This window comes from Parambassis ranga, chromosome 2 (genome assembly GCF_900634625.1).
Source record: "Parambassis ranga chromosome 2, fParRan2.1, whole genome shotgun sequence".
NCBI lineage: Eukaryota > Metazoa > Chordata > Actinopteri > Ambassidae > Parambassis > Parambassis ranga.
The window spans coordinates 9,426,485-9,441,840 of NC_041023.1; the positions used below are offsets into that span (position 1 = coordinate 9,426,485).

The window sequence follows — 15,356 nt, forward strand, 5'->3', positions numbered from 1 at the left end:
TTCACTTGTACAATTCGGCCTTTAAACAGTGAATAATCACATGTCATGGTGTATGTCGCCATCTGGTGGTCCTTCAGATTAAAACCAAAACTTGAATTTTGATAAAGTAACTTTTTATTGTACACAAAAATACAATGATTTAGTTTTATCTCGGCCTCTGTCCTGCAGACAGATCACTGATGCATTAGTGCTGTGATGATATTTTTCAAAACTCTGCAAAAGAAACACCTGAATCATAATGAAGGTTTATAGTTATGCCAGAGCTGATTTCCAGCATGACAGAAGGATGTGCAAGATACTCAGAACAAAAGTCAAGGCTCAACTGAGGAAACAAAACCTGATACACTTCAGTGCAAAATAGGTAACACATTTTAAATATGCAATAGTCCCAGCAATAAAGCAGCATCATAATATTTAACACTGAAACAAACGATATGGGTAAAAACATTCACTGTAGTGTTTAATATTGTCTGGACTGTGGTTCATCACAGCTGGCTCAGCATCAGCAAAAACATGTGCGACTGCGTCATCTCATGTAGTGTGTAATGGCTCTTAACGTATAAAGAAGCGCAGCCTGTAGCCGGGCTTCCATCACTATTAGGTTTGCGTGAACCTGTAAGAAAAAAAGAAAAAAAAAGATGTGTATCATTAGCTTCAGGTCATTGGGCGAGACACTTTCAGGTCCTGTCTGTAACAATTCCTTCTCTGATGACATTTAAAAAGAAAGGAAAAGATAGGACACGCTGAAATGCCAACTGATTCATTCTTTGTAGAGAAGGTACCACAGAGAGAGAAGACATGTGAAAATGTCAAATGATTTGTGACTGGGCAGGCCGCAGTCGGGAGCATGTTTGAACTCATTCGTACCTTCTCGGAGTGTCTGAAGTGTCTCCAGAACGTGTGGTAAATGCGCGCTGAGGTCTGCTCGGGATGGCAGGCCATGGTTTTAACAAACACCTTCAGAGAGCGCTCCAACAACACATTCACACTGCCGTAGTCGTAATCGTCATAGCTGCGTATGCAAAGTGACAAAAATGTTGGTGACACTGCAGGAAAATCTTTTTTAAAATGAAACGCCATACATGAGTATTTTTTAAACAAGGTTTTTTTTGGTCATCACCTCATGAATACTTTTTTGAGAAATCAGACCTGTAGGGTACAAATATCTTCAGAAGCTTCAGTCTGCAGTGTTGACATGTGCACAGGGAAAAACTGGGCTTTAGATTTGCCCGTTTTCCTCTTGGTGCATACAGCAAGGGTTGCTGGCTGTTAACTTGCTAACAGGCTGCATAATGCTCTTTCACCATATTGAGGAACAGAAGCTTCAGAAGGCAGTATAGAGGTCACGTCTATTTAGCGCAACACAGCCTAGCCATTACCCACAGAGCTGCCTTTTTCCAGGCTTCAGAATGGCCTGACTAAGGGATAAGGCAAATATTGCTTTTCATACTGTTGACAGCATGTTTTTGACAGTTTTAGTTTTAAAATGCCTATGTATGTGTAAAAAAGGTCTTAGTTTCAAACATGGTAGTTATGATACTGACCGTATCCCATAGAGGCAGTGGATGTAGTTCCACAGAGCTTTTCTCAAGGTGTGTGTGTCCACACCTTCATGCATGGCCATCCTGTGGTAGGTCAAGTTGCTCACAACCTGCAAAGGTGGATTATATTTTGCTTAATACTGTTATTTATGTGTAAATCGATTTATATCCTGTCCCAGCACCATTTCTATTTGTCATTTTTATGGGTAAAAAAAAGAATTTCCCTGTGGCGACACTAAAATAAACTCCACCATTATACTTGTTTTTCTGGCCTGCAGTCACCACCCTGTAAACAAATACGCAATAAAACAATAAAAATCTTAAATCTTAGTATCAGCTGAGTTACAACGAGACACTCGGGTAAGCACATCCAAGTTATCAAAACATCTGTTGCACATTTTAATCATCAGCTTGTTGATCTTTACTAGTGCGCCTCTATGTGTTTAAATGTGGTGGTACCTGAAATTTCTCATCCAGAAGTTGGCCCATATCTGGCAGTAACCTGTTGACCAGAGAGAAGCCATGGTCCTCCCATGAGTAGTCCTGCACGTAAGACACACACAAACACTCCAAATAAGACGTGAAGGTTTCTGTGGTCTGTGCAAAATATAACCAACTACAAGTTGCTCTCAGCTACCTGTGCTCTCATAGTGGGTGGTGCCTGCTCTCCTCTAGGGGCAAAGTCCTCATATCGGAACTCTGGTTCCTCCACCAGACACAGCACCAGGTCAGGTGGAGCTCCCCGCACCACCGCTAAACAAATGCCGCAAACAGGAAGTAGTGAGTCAACAACAGAATTTCAGTGATAAGGGGTAAACAGTCATACCTGTTGGTATGCTCTCGCTTCTCTCCCTTTCAAATCGAGTGGCCATCTCCTCCTGTGTGTACTCCTCTTCCTGCTGCTGCAGCTCCACCATCCGCTTCATCAACACCTCCACCTCCATCGCTCCATCAACCAGCTGGAGAAGAGCAATAGAACAAATAGTTTAAAGATCTTAGTGTTTTATAACTGTAATTAAAAAATGTGAAGTGAGCTGAATGGACGTATTTGGTGAAGCTGTGCTAGTTATAATCAACACATCCCCATACTGTTGCTATGTTAGACCAAAATTACTCACTTCCTGCCTGCCCTCCTCATGAGCTGGGCTGTGAGGGCTACGAGGCAGGTGATCGGGTGACGGAGGTTGAAAGGTGTAACCTCCAATGTGGTCAGGTTCAGGGTTCAAACCACAGCCCCACACAAAGGAGCAGAGCGAGTGAGTGTGTGCCATCAGGACCACAGCGTGTATGAGCTCAGCCAGTGACCAGCGGGGATCTGCTCCGGGACACACCAGCTCCTGCAGTGTGGCAGATAAAAACAGTTTCATATGGTTTGCTGGATGGCAATGTGGGTCTGTGAGTCACACTGAAATATCTCAACACTCAGTGAATTTAATTATTTTGGTCCCATTTTCATCTAGAGCTGTCAAAAATTTAATTTGTTCGATACTTTCAATTTATGAATAAATTAATTTTAGTCAGGACTGCTTCAGCCAGAAAAAGATTCCATTTCCATCTGCCAATGCGGTTCTGTTCCAGGACCTCGCTGCCCTTTCCTAAGTGTACAAGAGGCTGGGAGGGAGCAGCAAAGACCCCACTCCGTGATGTGGGTGCTGATGCACTGAGCACCAGGGTAGAGATGGAGTTTATGGGCAGCCTGAACTAACACCATGGTCAATATATAAAGCAGTCCCCCTGTGCAGGCTAAACCTTCATGCATCTTCTCTGTACTCATGTGTCAGGTTATACTCTACCCGTAGAGTATGCATTTTTATCCTTATCAAATCTGATGCGCCATGTAATGTCTTGAAATACAGGAAGGACATCAACCCCCTCCCAGAATATTGCGAGGTTGAGTGCAAGTGAGAAATTACATGTATTAATTCAGAGCTATATGGCAGGGTAAGAGCAAAAGAAGGAGTTGGAGTTGCGACTCAGGGAGTGAGTGAGTGAGTGGGTGAGTGGGCGAGTGGGTGATGAGTCTGACCTGGATGTGCTGCTGTGTAATGAGCCAGGGTCTGTGTGCCAGCAGTTTGTTGAGTGTTTGAAGACTGCTGAGCTTTGTGGGAGCATGCTCAAGGCCACTTAGCCAGCTCTCCTCCCCTCCGGCCTCCAGGAAGCCAGCACTGTGCTGCTGCACCAGGTACGAACAATGGTGTCGAGCTGCCGCCTGTGAAAGAAGAGTCACAACGAGAAATCTTAAACACAATCCGTGGTTAACAACTAAACAATGCATAAGATCTGTATATGTTCATAAATAATAAGTGAGGTTAATGAAAAACAACAGAACTTGTACAGGTAGATGGCTCTGAGCCTAATGACAGGTACATTTGAGGTGGCTAATGTAGCATTCATATAAGCGAAGGGAGTCACTAAATGTTAATGCAGCAAAGCACTAACAGCCATAGACAGACTTGTTAGTGGCTTGCTATTGAAAAGAACCTGTATCTTCTTTGCGAAGATAATGACTCTTCCTATAATGTCTGATATTCTCAGGTTGTGTATTTTTGAGTCGCCAACTTTAACCATTTCATCATTCCTAGACAGCCCCTGGGTTCTGCTACCACCCACTCCTAATACTTCTGTATTTGACAGGTGTCACAATTATATGTAATGCATTTCTTACCATGATGGTGATGTAATGTCTCCAGTGACGGGGCAAGGGGCCATCCAGCTCCAACAAAGCATGCTGGGTCCTCAAGAAGCAGCTAAGATAGGCAGGGTGCAGCGCCATCACCATGGTGATATGGTCCACACGACCCAGAGAAAGAAAGGATTCAATGAGGATGTCCTGGTTTGCCCCTTGTTTCAATATCTAAAGAGGACGAGGGAAATTAGAGCCCTGTTCAAAACTCACCTACTTTAAGCATCACTACATAACAAGAAGTTTACATCAACATTTATTAGAGAAAGATTTTATATGAACAAACATTTCCACAATTCATAGAAGGCTTCACTTTCTTCAGCGAAAAACCTTAAGTGAGTCATGTAACAAACCAGCATTAGTCATCAGCTTTTGAAACAAAACTAGGATGTTGCATCTCTGGAATGCTGAAGCAACAGTCACTGTGATATTGCAGTTGGATTGAACCTGAATTAGACTATGTAACAACATGGTAAGTCAAGTTCACAACCCCACAATGAAAGGGCAGCTGAAAAAAGGCACTGAAGACAAATCTGTTGTCCTCCATGATGAATTTAAATGTCAGCAGTTGAATTTGTACTGACTTTGATTTAGTAATTGCTCTGTAGCCTGAAAACATGCAGAGTATGTATTCTATTATTGTAGAAAGCAGCAAATAGAACATTTAAAACAGAGGTTAGTGTCAATAGAAACAAGAGGCACAATCATGCATTTAGTTATTTGTCTGCTTATCAAGATGGCAGCCTGTAACAAGTCCTGATAAATCTGAGAATGAGCTGTGTGCCACCCTGACAACATCTTGTGAGACTACCCTTCTAATATGTGGAGACTGCTGAGACTTTTTAATCAATACATTGGAAGCATGCCTCAGAAATACTGAACATTTGTTCCATGCCAGTGCAACATTTTTAACGGGTATATTTAGGAGACAAATATTAGTTTGTTTGCCTTCTCCTTCTTTTTTATTCTTCCATATATTTTTTGGCGCAGTGTATCTTCAGCATACATTGACCGATTTCAGCCATTCATCTATCAAAATGTTCATCTCACAGAGGACATTGCAGTTCAACTTCAAGTTTTTTTCAAAAAATTATAACTTTTCAAATATTAAGCAATTTCGGTGTCATTTTTAACCTGGGAGTCTATGCCAAATGTATCTGCTCCTACAAATTTCAAGCTACAGACTCCATTTTAGTCCTAAGACGCTCATTAGATGCTGCTCTATCAAACTTGTATTCAGAATTTTCTAATTTCGAATCATTTCTACACGCCAGGCTCTCAAAGTTGGAGTGGTTTTTGAGGTCTCCTCTGCTGTTACCATGGTGACAGGCTGACAAGAGGCATACATAGATCTGAATTGCTCTGATTCTCCAGCAATTCAGAGCAATCCTTCACATCAGCATTCAAACTTAGCTGCAGCAATCAAACTTGGATTTTCTTCAGGAAATGCCCTTTTCTAGTACATTTGGAAATCAAACACCAGACACGTTAAAAGAAATAACTTCCAATATCTAAAGTCACATACACACCTCTTTTGCAGGGATGAAGGCACTTGGACCTGAGACCAGGGCACGAGGGACTTGAACTCCTTTTTCCTAAAAGATAATAAAGACAAAAAAATAAACCTGAGGGTTGTTTACCTTTTAAAAACATACCCTTCTTGTACATATCTTTTCCATCAAATTAAGAAAAACACCAATTAGAACCAGAAATGATAAGATACATGAATAATCTGCTTTACCCCCTTGACACAGACTTTGACTGCAGCAGCTGTAACTGGAGACCCGTTTCATAACATGAAGCTCATAAGTGACATAAGTTACAATTTCAGTATTACCCAAACCATGCGTAAAACTTACCGACATCATCGGAGGAGGGGGAATTGAAAGCTACAAATCGACGCAGGTTATTTCCAAAAAGGTAAATAGATTTATTAAGCGCCAGAGCGGAATAGATTATGACTTCTGGGAGCTACAGTAAGCTGTGAAGGCAGTGGGGGTGTGTCTGCTGTGTTTTTCAGGGGACCGCGAGGGGGCGTGTCCGGCCGGCTTGTTTGTGCACACGGCAGCAGAGTCTTGCATCACCTCGAGTGTAATATCTGATGAAACACCCTACAGTCCTGTGGCAATGAAACAGTCATCAGCTGATAACTGATTATCAGCTGCAGCGTCTATATTGATTAATAAACCATCCCACTAATATTAGAATGCCTTCATAAGTATTGACTCAAAGTAGGACAAACTCGTGTTTTGAAGTTTTTTGTTTAGACCTCATGTAGTGATGGTTTAGCTCCTACTTTGTCTCTCTCTCTCGCTGTTATTGAACCTCTACAACCAAAACAAATTACTTGTGAGACCTTTACCTGCGCAGTCCGCAGCAGCTCGGTTGCCCTCTCCCGTACTTCCTGCAGCGGACACGAACTGGACAGCCGAAGCAGGTGCAGGAGAGTTTGTTTACTAATCCGAGCCGAACCGAGCCGGTCCAAGCCTAAACACACCAGAACCCCGTGGCTCAGCTCCTCCAGAGCTGCCGTCCGCTCCTCTTCGTCCCTGCTGCACAGCCGTGCTAAGGTTTTCGGCGACGGTCCAGTATCGGATTCTGACTCGGACTGATGGCGACATGAATGAGACGCCCGTCCCGAGCGGTTTTCTCCATTAGCCTGGCAGGTGAAGCCTGCCACAGGTTTGCTGGCCATGTCCTGGTTCTGGAGCACCCGAGTTCAGTTACCTGCTACTATTAGCCGAACCAGACGCTAATCTTTAGCTTGGTTTACCATAGGTTTCCTTCGCTGCTGAATACCTGCGGTACCTGTTGCCTGTCTGAGTTCACTGCGCAGTCATGGTTTCACAAATCATTAACGCTGTCAAACCAACCAGGCACCACCTCCCTTTATAATCATCGGCTACCTGACAATGAAAACAGCCGGCCGGCAGGTTAGCTAAGCTAGCCTAGCCGATGCTAGCAGATGATAAACTGTTATAACAGCGCACTTGACGGAGGCTCAGTGATAGAAATACTGCGAGCGAATGGTTTGTGTTTTGACTAGACTCCCTGAACATAGCGTGGTCTTCTTGAAGTTTAAACTACGCTTGCTTGAGGAAGAAATCAGAATTTAAAGACTCCGCTTCGCTTCAGGTATTGAGGAGCTCCTTCCTCCTCCTGTGCAACGTCACGGTGACGTATGCGAAACCTGCCACTGTTAGCTCTACACCAGCCCTTTATATACTTTATACATTTAAACTAAAGCGTTCATACAATGTATTTATTATATTGATTAGCGACTTTTATTTAGCAATAAAAAAGGTTAAAACTATTTTAAAAAGTATCATTCATGCTGTTATAAGCAATGATTTGAACTATTTGGTACTTGTTTATGCAACATATGCAGATTTATCACTCACCAAATGTATAACTTCTCCTTTGCTTTTAAAATAATCAGCAAATATAAATTTATATGGTGATGTAAACGTGACAGTGAAAGTACATTTAGATGTTTATAAGCTGATTGATTGATTTTCTGCTTTAGCTTGAGATCATTATGTGCTAATCTTTGGCAGATGACCTAAATCCATGTAGTCCTTCTGGTCCTCAGAGTCCATGTTTTTGCAACTTCTGACTGTGGAAATAGTCAGTGGTTTTTATGTTAAATTAACCTGTGCATACATATACATATATATATATATATATATATATATATATATATATATATATATATATATATCTTTGTGTCTGTGTGCATTTGTGTTTACTTTGGCATATAATGGTTTCACAGTTTTATGTTTACTTCCTGAATCACCTTTATTTAGGAAAAATAAAAACATCACTGGTGTATCCTCATCATAAGACATAATTTACCTGTATATATATAAATCATATATAATATTAGATAACTTTTTTGGAGGGGGGGGGTTGGAAAAAAGATGGAAAGATCACAGTGACATAAAAAGATAAAGATAATGTGCTACCTTTGACATGATGAGACACAGCATCTCTGTGCTCTCTGGAACATCAACAAAGAAAACCCCTTCAATGAACCATCACCGTTTCCCTATGAGGGAAGACTTTTATTAACACACACACACAGTCTGGCTTTGGAGAATGACCTTCAGAGCACACACACGCACAGGCCTGGTCCCCATGGCAACCGGCAATTTGTGTCCCAGGAGACCCATGGGTAGAAGAGGTAAAAGACCGAGAGGGGGAGGAAAGAGAAGGTGGTTTGGGAGAGCTCAGGATATAAGCAGAGGTCCGGGTTCACACACACACACGGGTCCCTCTTCAATATTTTACAGGAAGTAATTTTGGTGTGTGTGTGTGTCTACATGTGTGTGTAGATGCATGGGAAAGAGAGTTATGGCAGTCCTCAGACGATTTTGTTCTCCAGCAAGGCGATCCTCTTGGACATACTCTCTAGTAAGATTTTGTCAAGGACAGAAACAGTGAAGACAAATGAGATGAAAAATACTACAACAATATTAAACAGTCCCCCCCAGGTATCATATTCTTTCATTGGTGGTAAAGGATATATTTTTTCGTTAGTGCCTGTAGGGCATCTTCTACTTTCTTTTGGAACTTTACGAGGGAGTCACATTCACAGGGGTCCTCCTCTGTGGGAACAGAAAGCACAAGTTCAAGTTTTATTGTACCAGTGTGAACAGTGAAATAATTGAACAACACAAGCATTTATTAGGTTTGTCTTTGATGGAAACTCCGGACCTTGACAGATGTTAATCTGCAGCTTCTTGGCAATCTGGTTCATGGTCTTGAAGTCGGCAGTGTAGAAGTAGTGCTCTCCAATCGGCTCAGAAGCGATCTCCTTCAGCTCATCCTCAACTGCATTGCCCACTCCCACAGCATACATCTTAAAGCCTGCGATGAACACATATGTTTCCGCATCTGCCTGGCATAGGTATGCATTTTGTTCACATTAAAACACAATCTTCACTCTCTATCATACCACTGTCTTTAGCCTTCTTGGCGGCATCTCCAATGTAGTCCTGGCTGCGCCCATCAGTGAAGACGATGCCCACCTTTGTGACTCCAGGCCGAGCACCCTGACCAGGGCTGAAGCTGTTTTCTGTCATGTGTCGGAGAGCCTGGCCTGTCATTGTCCCCTTCTCCATGTAGGCCATCTTCTTCACAGCTTCTTTCAGGTCTTTCTTGTTGTTATAGCGACCCAGGGGAAACTCCTGTGAGGGGACAGAATCAGGACTTTGGTAAATGAGAGCTTCAACCTGGTGTAACTGTAAAAGACTTGACACACACCTGTCTGACTGAACTGGAGTACTGCACCAGTCCAACATGAGTTTTGCTCTCAGAGACGTCCAGTTTGTCAATGATCTGATTGATCCACTTCTTGACCAGCTCAAAGTTCTCAGGACGCACACTCTTAGAGCCGTCGATCAGAAACACCACATCTGTTGCAGCGTTGCCGCAAGCTAGTGATGTCAAACACAAAGACACGTGCAGCAGAACATGTTAATGTGACAGCACAGTGATTCTGCCATACTGCAGTACAGACACGTACACACACACACACACGCATGCTCACTCACCACTGCAGCTGCGACCATCATCCATGAGGGTAAAGCCATCTTTGCAGGCACACTTGTATGATCCTGGGGTGCTGATGCATACCTGCTCGCAGTCATGATCCCCAGTGGCACACAGGTCCGACACTGTGTGTGTGTGTGCATGCAGAACACACACATACACACAGTAGCATATGTAGAGAGGTTCACACACATACAAAGAGGGGGAGGGGGCGGGTGGTTGGGGTTAGGAGGAGAAATAAAACTATGTCAGTTTGAAAATGAGAAAATCTAGCACTGGTGTTTAATGATCCACTGTGACCTGCAGGATTAAAATGTGTTGGTGATGCACGAATCCAGTGGATCCTTAAAACAAACAGGTGGAAACGATTGGAGTAGCCTTTAACCAAATCCGATTTGTTTTCTCTTCTGTTTTTCTAAATGTGACACACAGGCTCTTCCAATAACAATCCAACACTGCGATCATGCAGCTCTGCCCTCCGATGAAACATCTGCAACAGAGTGAGAAGCAAACAGCAGTCGAAACCGCCGCAGACTGGCAGCGCCGAAGGGCATCACTAATTATTGTCACTAATGGATCGTTAATTACAGATAGATCAGTCTCGCCTCTCAGTTATCTGAGAACTGACTGAAGAACAGGAGCAAATCTCGTCCCAAAAGGTTGTTTCTACCCTGATGATCCTCGTGCCTGAATGACAGGTGAATATATTTTAATCTTGTTTGGGAGAAGCAGAGGACAAAAGGGAGGAAACAACACATTGGAATGAAAGGGATGACAGCCCTGACACCTTACCCTTAGTATAGGGGGGCCAGCGGACAGCTCTCTCCACAGGGATGAAGGCGTGGATTGTCCCACATTTTCCTTTTCAGTGAATTAATCCCTCTTTCCTGCTGCTTACTGTATCCCTCTTACTTTAAACACTAATGAATCAACATGTCTGATCCTCCTGTTTCCCTCCCTCCTCTTCTACCCTCTTACCACAGAAGGCTTCCTGGAACTTCTTGGTGAGCTTCTCAATGACGCTGTAGCTCTCCACGTAGTCCACATGGTCATCCAGAGGATCACTGGCCATCTGCCTCAGAGTGCTCATGTCCACACGTCCCACACCGATGGCAAAGATCTCAATGCCGGCATCTCGTGCGCGCTGAGCCACTTCCTTCACATTGTCCTGGGGACGGCCATCTGTCACAATGATGGCAACCTGGGACAGACAAATACAACACAAAGTCAGTGCCAGGATTACTTTAGAAAGAAAAAACTGCATGATGTTTGATCCGAATGTGCATCACACCTTGCTGATTTCAGGTTTGGAACGAGCGCCCTCGCCCTCACTGAAGGCCACATTCAGGGAAAACTGGATGGCCAGACCAGTCATAGTTCCGGTGGAGAGGGGCTCGATTTTTGTCACAGCTTTGACCAGGCCAGCTTTGGTGCGGTGAGTCTTCAGAGACACCTACAGTTCAATTAAAGCAACGTCAGCTTGGAGCAGTGAATCAAAGTCATTTGAAAAACTCTACTCTAAATGGTATCTGTACCTCGTTCTTCACACGGCTGGCATAGTTGACAACTCCCACACGGGTGGCATTGGGTCCAACATCCAGACCCTCGATGACTTTTGCCAGGAAGACCTTTACTTGTTCAAACTCTGCAGGGCGAACGCTGCGGCTGCTATCGATGATGAACACAAGGTCTGTTGGACGGGTTTTGCACAAACCTGCCGCTGCACATAGAAAGAAATCAAAATGATTATGTAATCACACCTGCAGACAGATAAACAAAATATTAATTCATGAATTTCATCTGAAAAATGAGAAGAGTTTAATAAAGGGAGAGGTGTGGGAGGAGCGTGTGGAGAAAAGAGTTCAGTGAGGAGAAAAAAAAGGGGGGAGGGCGGAGGTGAAGGTGCTGGTGAGATGTATATGAGGGGAAGTGGGTGGAAACAGAAAAACAGGATGCAAGAAGGCAAGGGAAGGTGGAGTTGGAGAGATGAAAAGACACATAGCCAGAGAAAAAGGTGGAGGACAAATGATCCAATGATCTGCTGTGATAATAATGCTTTAAAAGCCTGAACATTTTAATCATGTTTATAAGAATGACACCTCTAAAAATTCAGTCCGAGCAGGAAAACATATGATGGAGCTTCCCTAAAAGTGTGAAACAAGGGGTGCAGAGCACTCCTTGTAGTATACTGTGGCCTCTAATTGCCCGCTCGCTTAAACGTCCAGTGTGTGTTAAACGTCACTGATCTCCCTTCTCACCCTTCACCTCTCTCCCTCCTTCCAGCTTTTCCTCTCACTTACTTTTGAATCTCTGACACACACACTAACAGCAACACTCCATCCAACAATGGTGCACATACACTAACCTCAGCTGCCAATTAGAAATAACACAAAACACCCTGAGGGTGGCAGTGATCGACCTGTCTCTTCCAGTCAATTTCTCACTAGACCTAAACACATAGATCCCATTTAAACTAAAGTTACTTCTTACATAAAGTCAAGTGCTAAAACATTTATTCAATCCAATTTCATGGTTGTCTACAGTGGATCTGTCTTTTGCATAGTCTAAACACTTTCTTCTTTTTCATGATGCATTTCTTGTGCAGTGAGTTCACACAGAACGATAGAAAACACTCAGACTAAAAGGAACCACTCAAGAATTCAGAGCCGGGAGCTTCAGCAACTATACAAATTGACTTTTAGAGGAATATTGACCAATGTGAGTTCAGTTCATCATTTACAAAATACAATTATTGTTCACAGAGTTCAATATTTTGAGGATAAAAAGTGACAACCTGTGTTAGACATGAGACATCACACCATCAGCAGCCTTTGAGTCCCCACCTGGAGTTAGGCTTTAGAGGTTAAAAGGTCATTATTCTTACCCATGGCAGCGGCTGTGCGAAGGTCTACGGTGGCTTGAGCCCCCATTAGGCCGAGCAGAAGCAAGAAAAGTGGCAGCGTAGGCGTCATGGTGACAGCAACAAGGGGGTGACAGCTAAAGGCGGGGGTCCGATTGTGGCCGTAGCTGGTCCTAGAGTGAGAAGCAGGAAAGGAGACAGCACAGGGCGAAGGGAGATCCTGGCGATGGGGACGGCCACAAAGTGAGACAGAGTGACTCTGAGCTGCAGGTTATCAATGCAAGAGCTTCACACTCAGCCCACAGACGGCCCCCCCTCAAGGGATAAAATTTGTGTGTGCGTCTGTGGGAAAGAGAGGGAAATACCTGCTCTGGGAGGACCTAAAATGGTGGGCATGGAAAGACAAACACACCTCGATATGGCAAGGATGGACAGGTAAGTGTGTATGTGAAAGTAGTAAATTTGTGTTGTGTGTGCGCTTAAGTCCCTGAGTGTGTACAGTATGTGTGTGTGTGTCTGGCTGGGGGTACAGGAGCGGCTGGGGTTTGGTGGAGAGTGCGCGCCAACACAGTTGCCCCAGGTTGGATTTGGCCAAAGCTCAAATAAACACCAACATGAATTCCTCTTTTCTCCCCGTGTTCCCTCGTATAGCAAACACACATTTACGGTGCGGAAGTGAAGGAGAGCCGCCATACACAGCCTACAGTGTTCCCGCCGCTCACCATGTTGGGATGTGTGTGTGTGCATTTTTGTATAAATTGAAGCATACAAGCCATTTCCTGGCTTCTTAGGGTCAGTTCAATGCTAGTAAATCATGTGTAATTTTTATTTTTCTGTCACATCTCTGGTCTTTTTTATCTCATTCTCAGATTTAAAGTCTCACTTTTGAATGGTCAGACTTCATCACATTTTCTTAATGGTTTAACCACAGAACACATCACACAAATGAACAAATTGGAGGGAGAGATTTCACCTCCAAATAGGATCAAATTTCCTCTTAAACCTTTCCCTCTTCATCTTGCCTGCCTCTCCATCACTCTCTGCTCCACTGTCAGGTAGGCAGCGAGCCCCCCTGGAGTAAACACAGAAGGAAAACACGCTTTCATCAACGTATACACCCATATACACCTTTAATCTCTCTTCAGAGTCCACATACATACCTAACAGAGACCCCTCTTTTCCCTCCAACATCCCGCTCCACCCAACCTGTTCAGCCCTGCATTCCTCTTCAACCCCCCCTTCCTCCACACACACACACCTCTCCACATCCACACACACGACCTGAACAAGCCGCAATTCAGGGGGTAGCCTGGGAGGGGAAGAGGAGGAGCTGAGGCTGTACAGTAACTAGCCAGGTTTTCTACTGAACACACAGCAACTGAGCAATGTGTGTGTGTGTGTATATGTGTGTGCACGGGTGTCATGGTGGTGATGGGTTGGGGATGAAAGAGACAAGATGTTATTCTTGGACTACGTGTCTTCTCTAGGAATGGTCTGTTTGGCTTATGAGAGAAGACACAACACACACACACGTAGTTTTTGCACACAAACATAGTATAGAGCACAAACACACACACAGGTTATGTAACGTTGTCTACTTGGCAGGCCTGACAAACACAAACATAAGCAGGTAGCTGGAGGAGCCTTACCAGCATCTATCAGACTCTTTCACAACACCGTGAAATTTGCCTGTTTATCCTCCTTTGAATTAATCTGTAGTGACAGAGGTGGACTCCCGAGACGTGGACACTAAGGACATACCTTTGGGTTGTGACTGCTGGTAGGAAAAAACTGGCAATTACAAAAACCCTGCTAGTTTTTGACATTTTATTGAGGATTGTAATGTAATCATTTGAAACAACCGGTATATTACTCAGTAAAGTCAAAAAAGCCTTGTGCAGCTCCTTATTCATCAATTTTCAATCTTCTACTGTTGCTGATCAATATCATCTTTTTTTTTTACAGCACTAATGATTTTCTCTGGAATCAGTTGGTAATCCAATTTACCCATGACTACACAAGCACAGATTCTGCCTTGCAATTTTCTGTTTTTTCTCCCTTTCTATTTGCCTGCTGGTAGCGAAGTAGAAATCTAATAAGAAGACATGGAATATTTGCTTTCTTACTGAAAAGGGAAATGTTCCTGTAAGTCCCTTTTTCTCTGCCAATAGCCAAACCACTCCAGGAAACTCAATTTAGAACATATTTATTACAATAGCACTGCCAGACCCTTAGGGCAAATGGAAAGAAGGGCAAAAGAGCCATTTTGTATTTTTATAGAAGGCCACAAAATATTTATATAAGGTCAACAGGTGAGGAGAGATATTTTATTGCTGTCACATTTGGAGCTTTTACAGTTTACCTTCATTTTTAAACATTTGAATATGCAAATGTGTTTATTCATAAATGTATTTTAATAGTTTGTTATTGTCACTCTCCTTCCTTCTTCCAACTCCAACAAAGTCTGTTTGCTATATCTTAATGTTTGAACCAAAGAGCCAGACGACTGTTTCAGTTTTGTTCTACAACCAACATCATTACTTTCAATCTGTAATATCAATAAACTTTATCCACTAATATCAATAAACTAAAAGCAGTGTGAGGGTTTCTTTCACTTTTTCTTTCCCCCCACAGTGTGTGTGCGTGCAAACTGTCACAGGGTTTGGAAAGACTGTGAGGATTTCATGTTTGACCACATCCATAAATATTGAAACAAGTT

At 43.2% G+C, this 15,356-nt stretch overlaps 2 protein-coding genes across 4 annotated transcripts; both read right to left on the reverse strand.

Moving 5' to 3' along the window:
- Positions 1-91: 91 nt before the first annotated feature.
- Positions 92-7,386, reverse strand: sesn2 (sestrin 2). 2 transcript variants are annotated; one of them, XM_028400797.1, is made up of 11 exons: positions 6,587-7,386; positions 5,754-5,819; positions 4,207-4,395; positions 3,568-3,750; positions 2,660-2,878; positions 2,368-2,500; positions 2,179-2,294; positions 2,001-2,084; positions 1,545-1,651; positions 868-1,012; positions 92-613 (listed from the first exon to the last, which is right to left on the reverse strand). In XM_028400797.1, exons 1-11 carry the CDS (start codon positions 6,917-6,919, stop codon positions 527-529), a joined length of 1,662 nt encoding a protein of 553 aa, XP_028256598.1. In that variant the 5' UTR covers positions 6,920-7,386; the 3' UTR covers positions 92-526. The 2 variants fall into 2 exon arrangements, with proteins under 2 accessions (XP_028256598.1, XP_028256599.1); XM_028400798.1 differs by lacking the exon at positions 6,587-7,386 and adding an exon at positions 6,084-6,238.
- Positions 7,387-8,269: 883 nt separating this feature from the next.
- matn1 (matrilin 1) lies at positions 8,270-12,915 on the reverse strand. 2 transcript variants are annotated; one of them, XM_028398330.1, is made up of 10 exons: positions 12,662-12,915; positions 11,313-11,497; positions 11,069-11,230; positions 10,756-10,978; positions 9,780-9,902; positions 9,490-9,662; positions 9,182-9,413; positions 8,941-9,093; positions 8,751-8,831; positions 8,270-8,637 (listed from the first exon to the last, which is right to left on the reverse strand). In XM_028398330.1, exons 1-10 carry the CDS (start codon positions 12,747-12,749, stop codon positions 8,588-8,590), a joined length of 1,470 nt encoding a protein of 489 aa, XP_028254131.1. In that variant the 5' UTR covers positions 12,750-12,915; the 3' UTR covers positions 8,270-8,587. The 2 variants fall into 2 exon arrangements, with proteins under 2 accessions (XP_028254131.1, XP_028254133.1); XM_028398332.1 differs by lacking the exon at positions 9,780-9,902.
- Between the last annotated feature and the right edge of the window lie 2,441 nt (positions 12,916-15,356).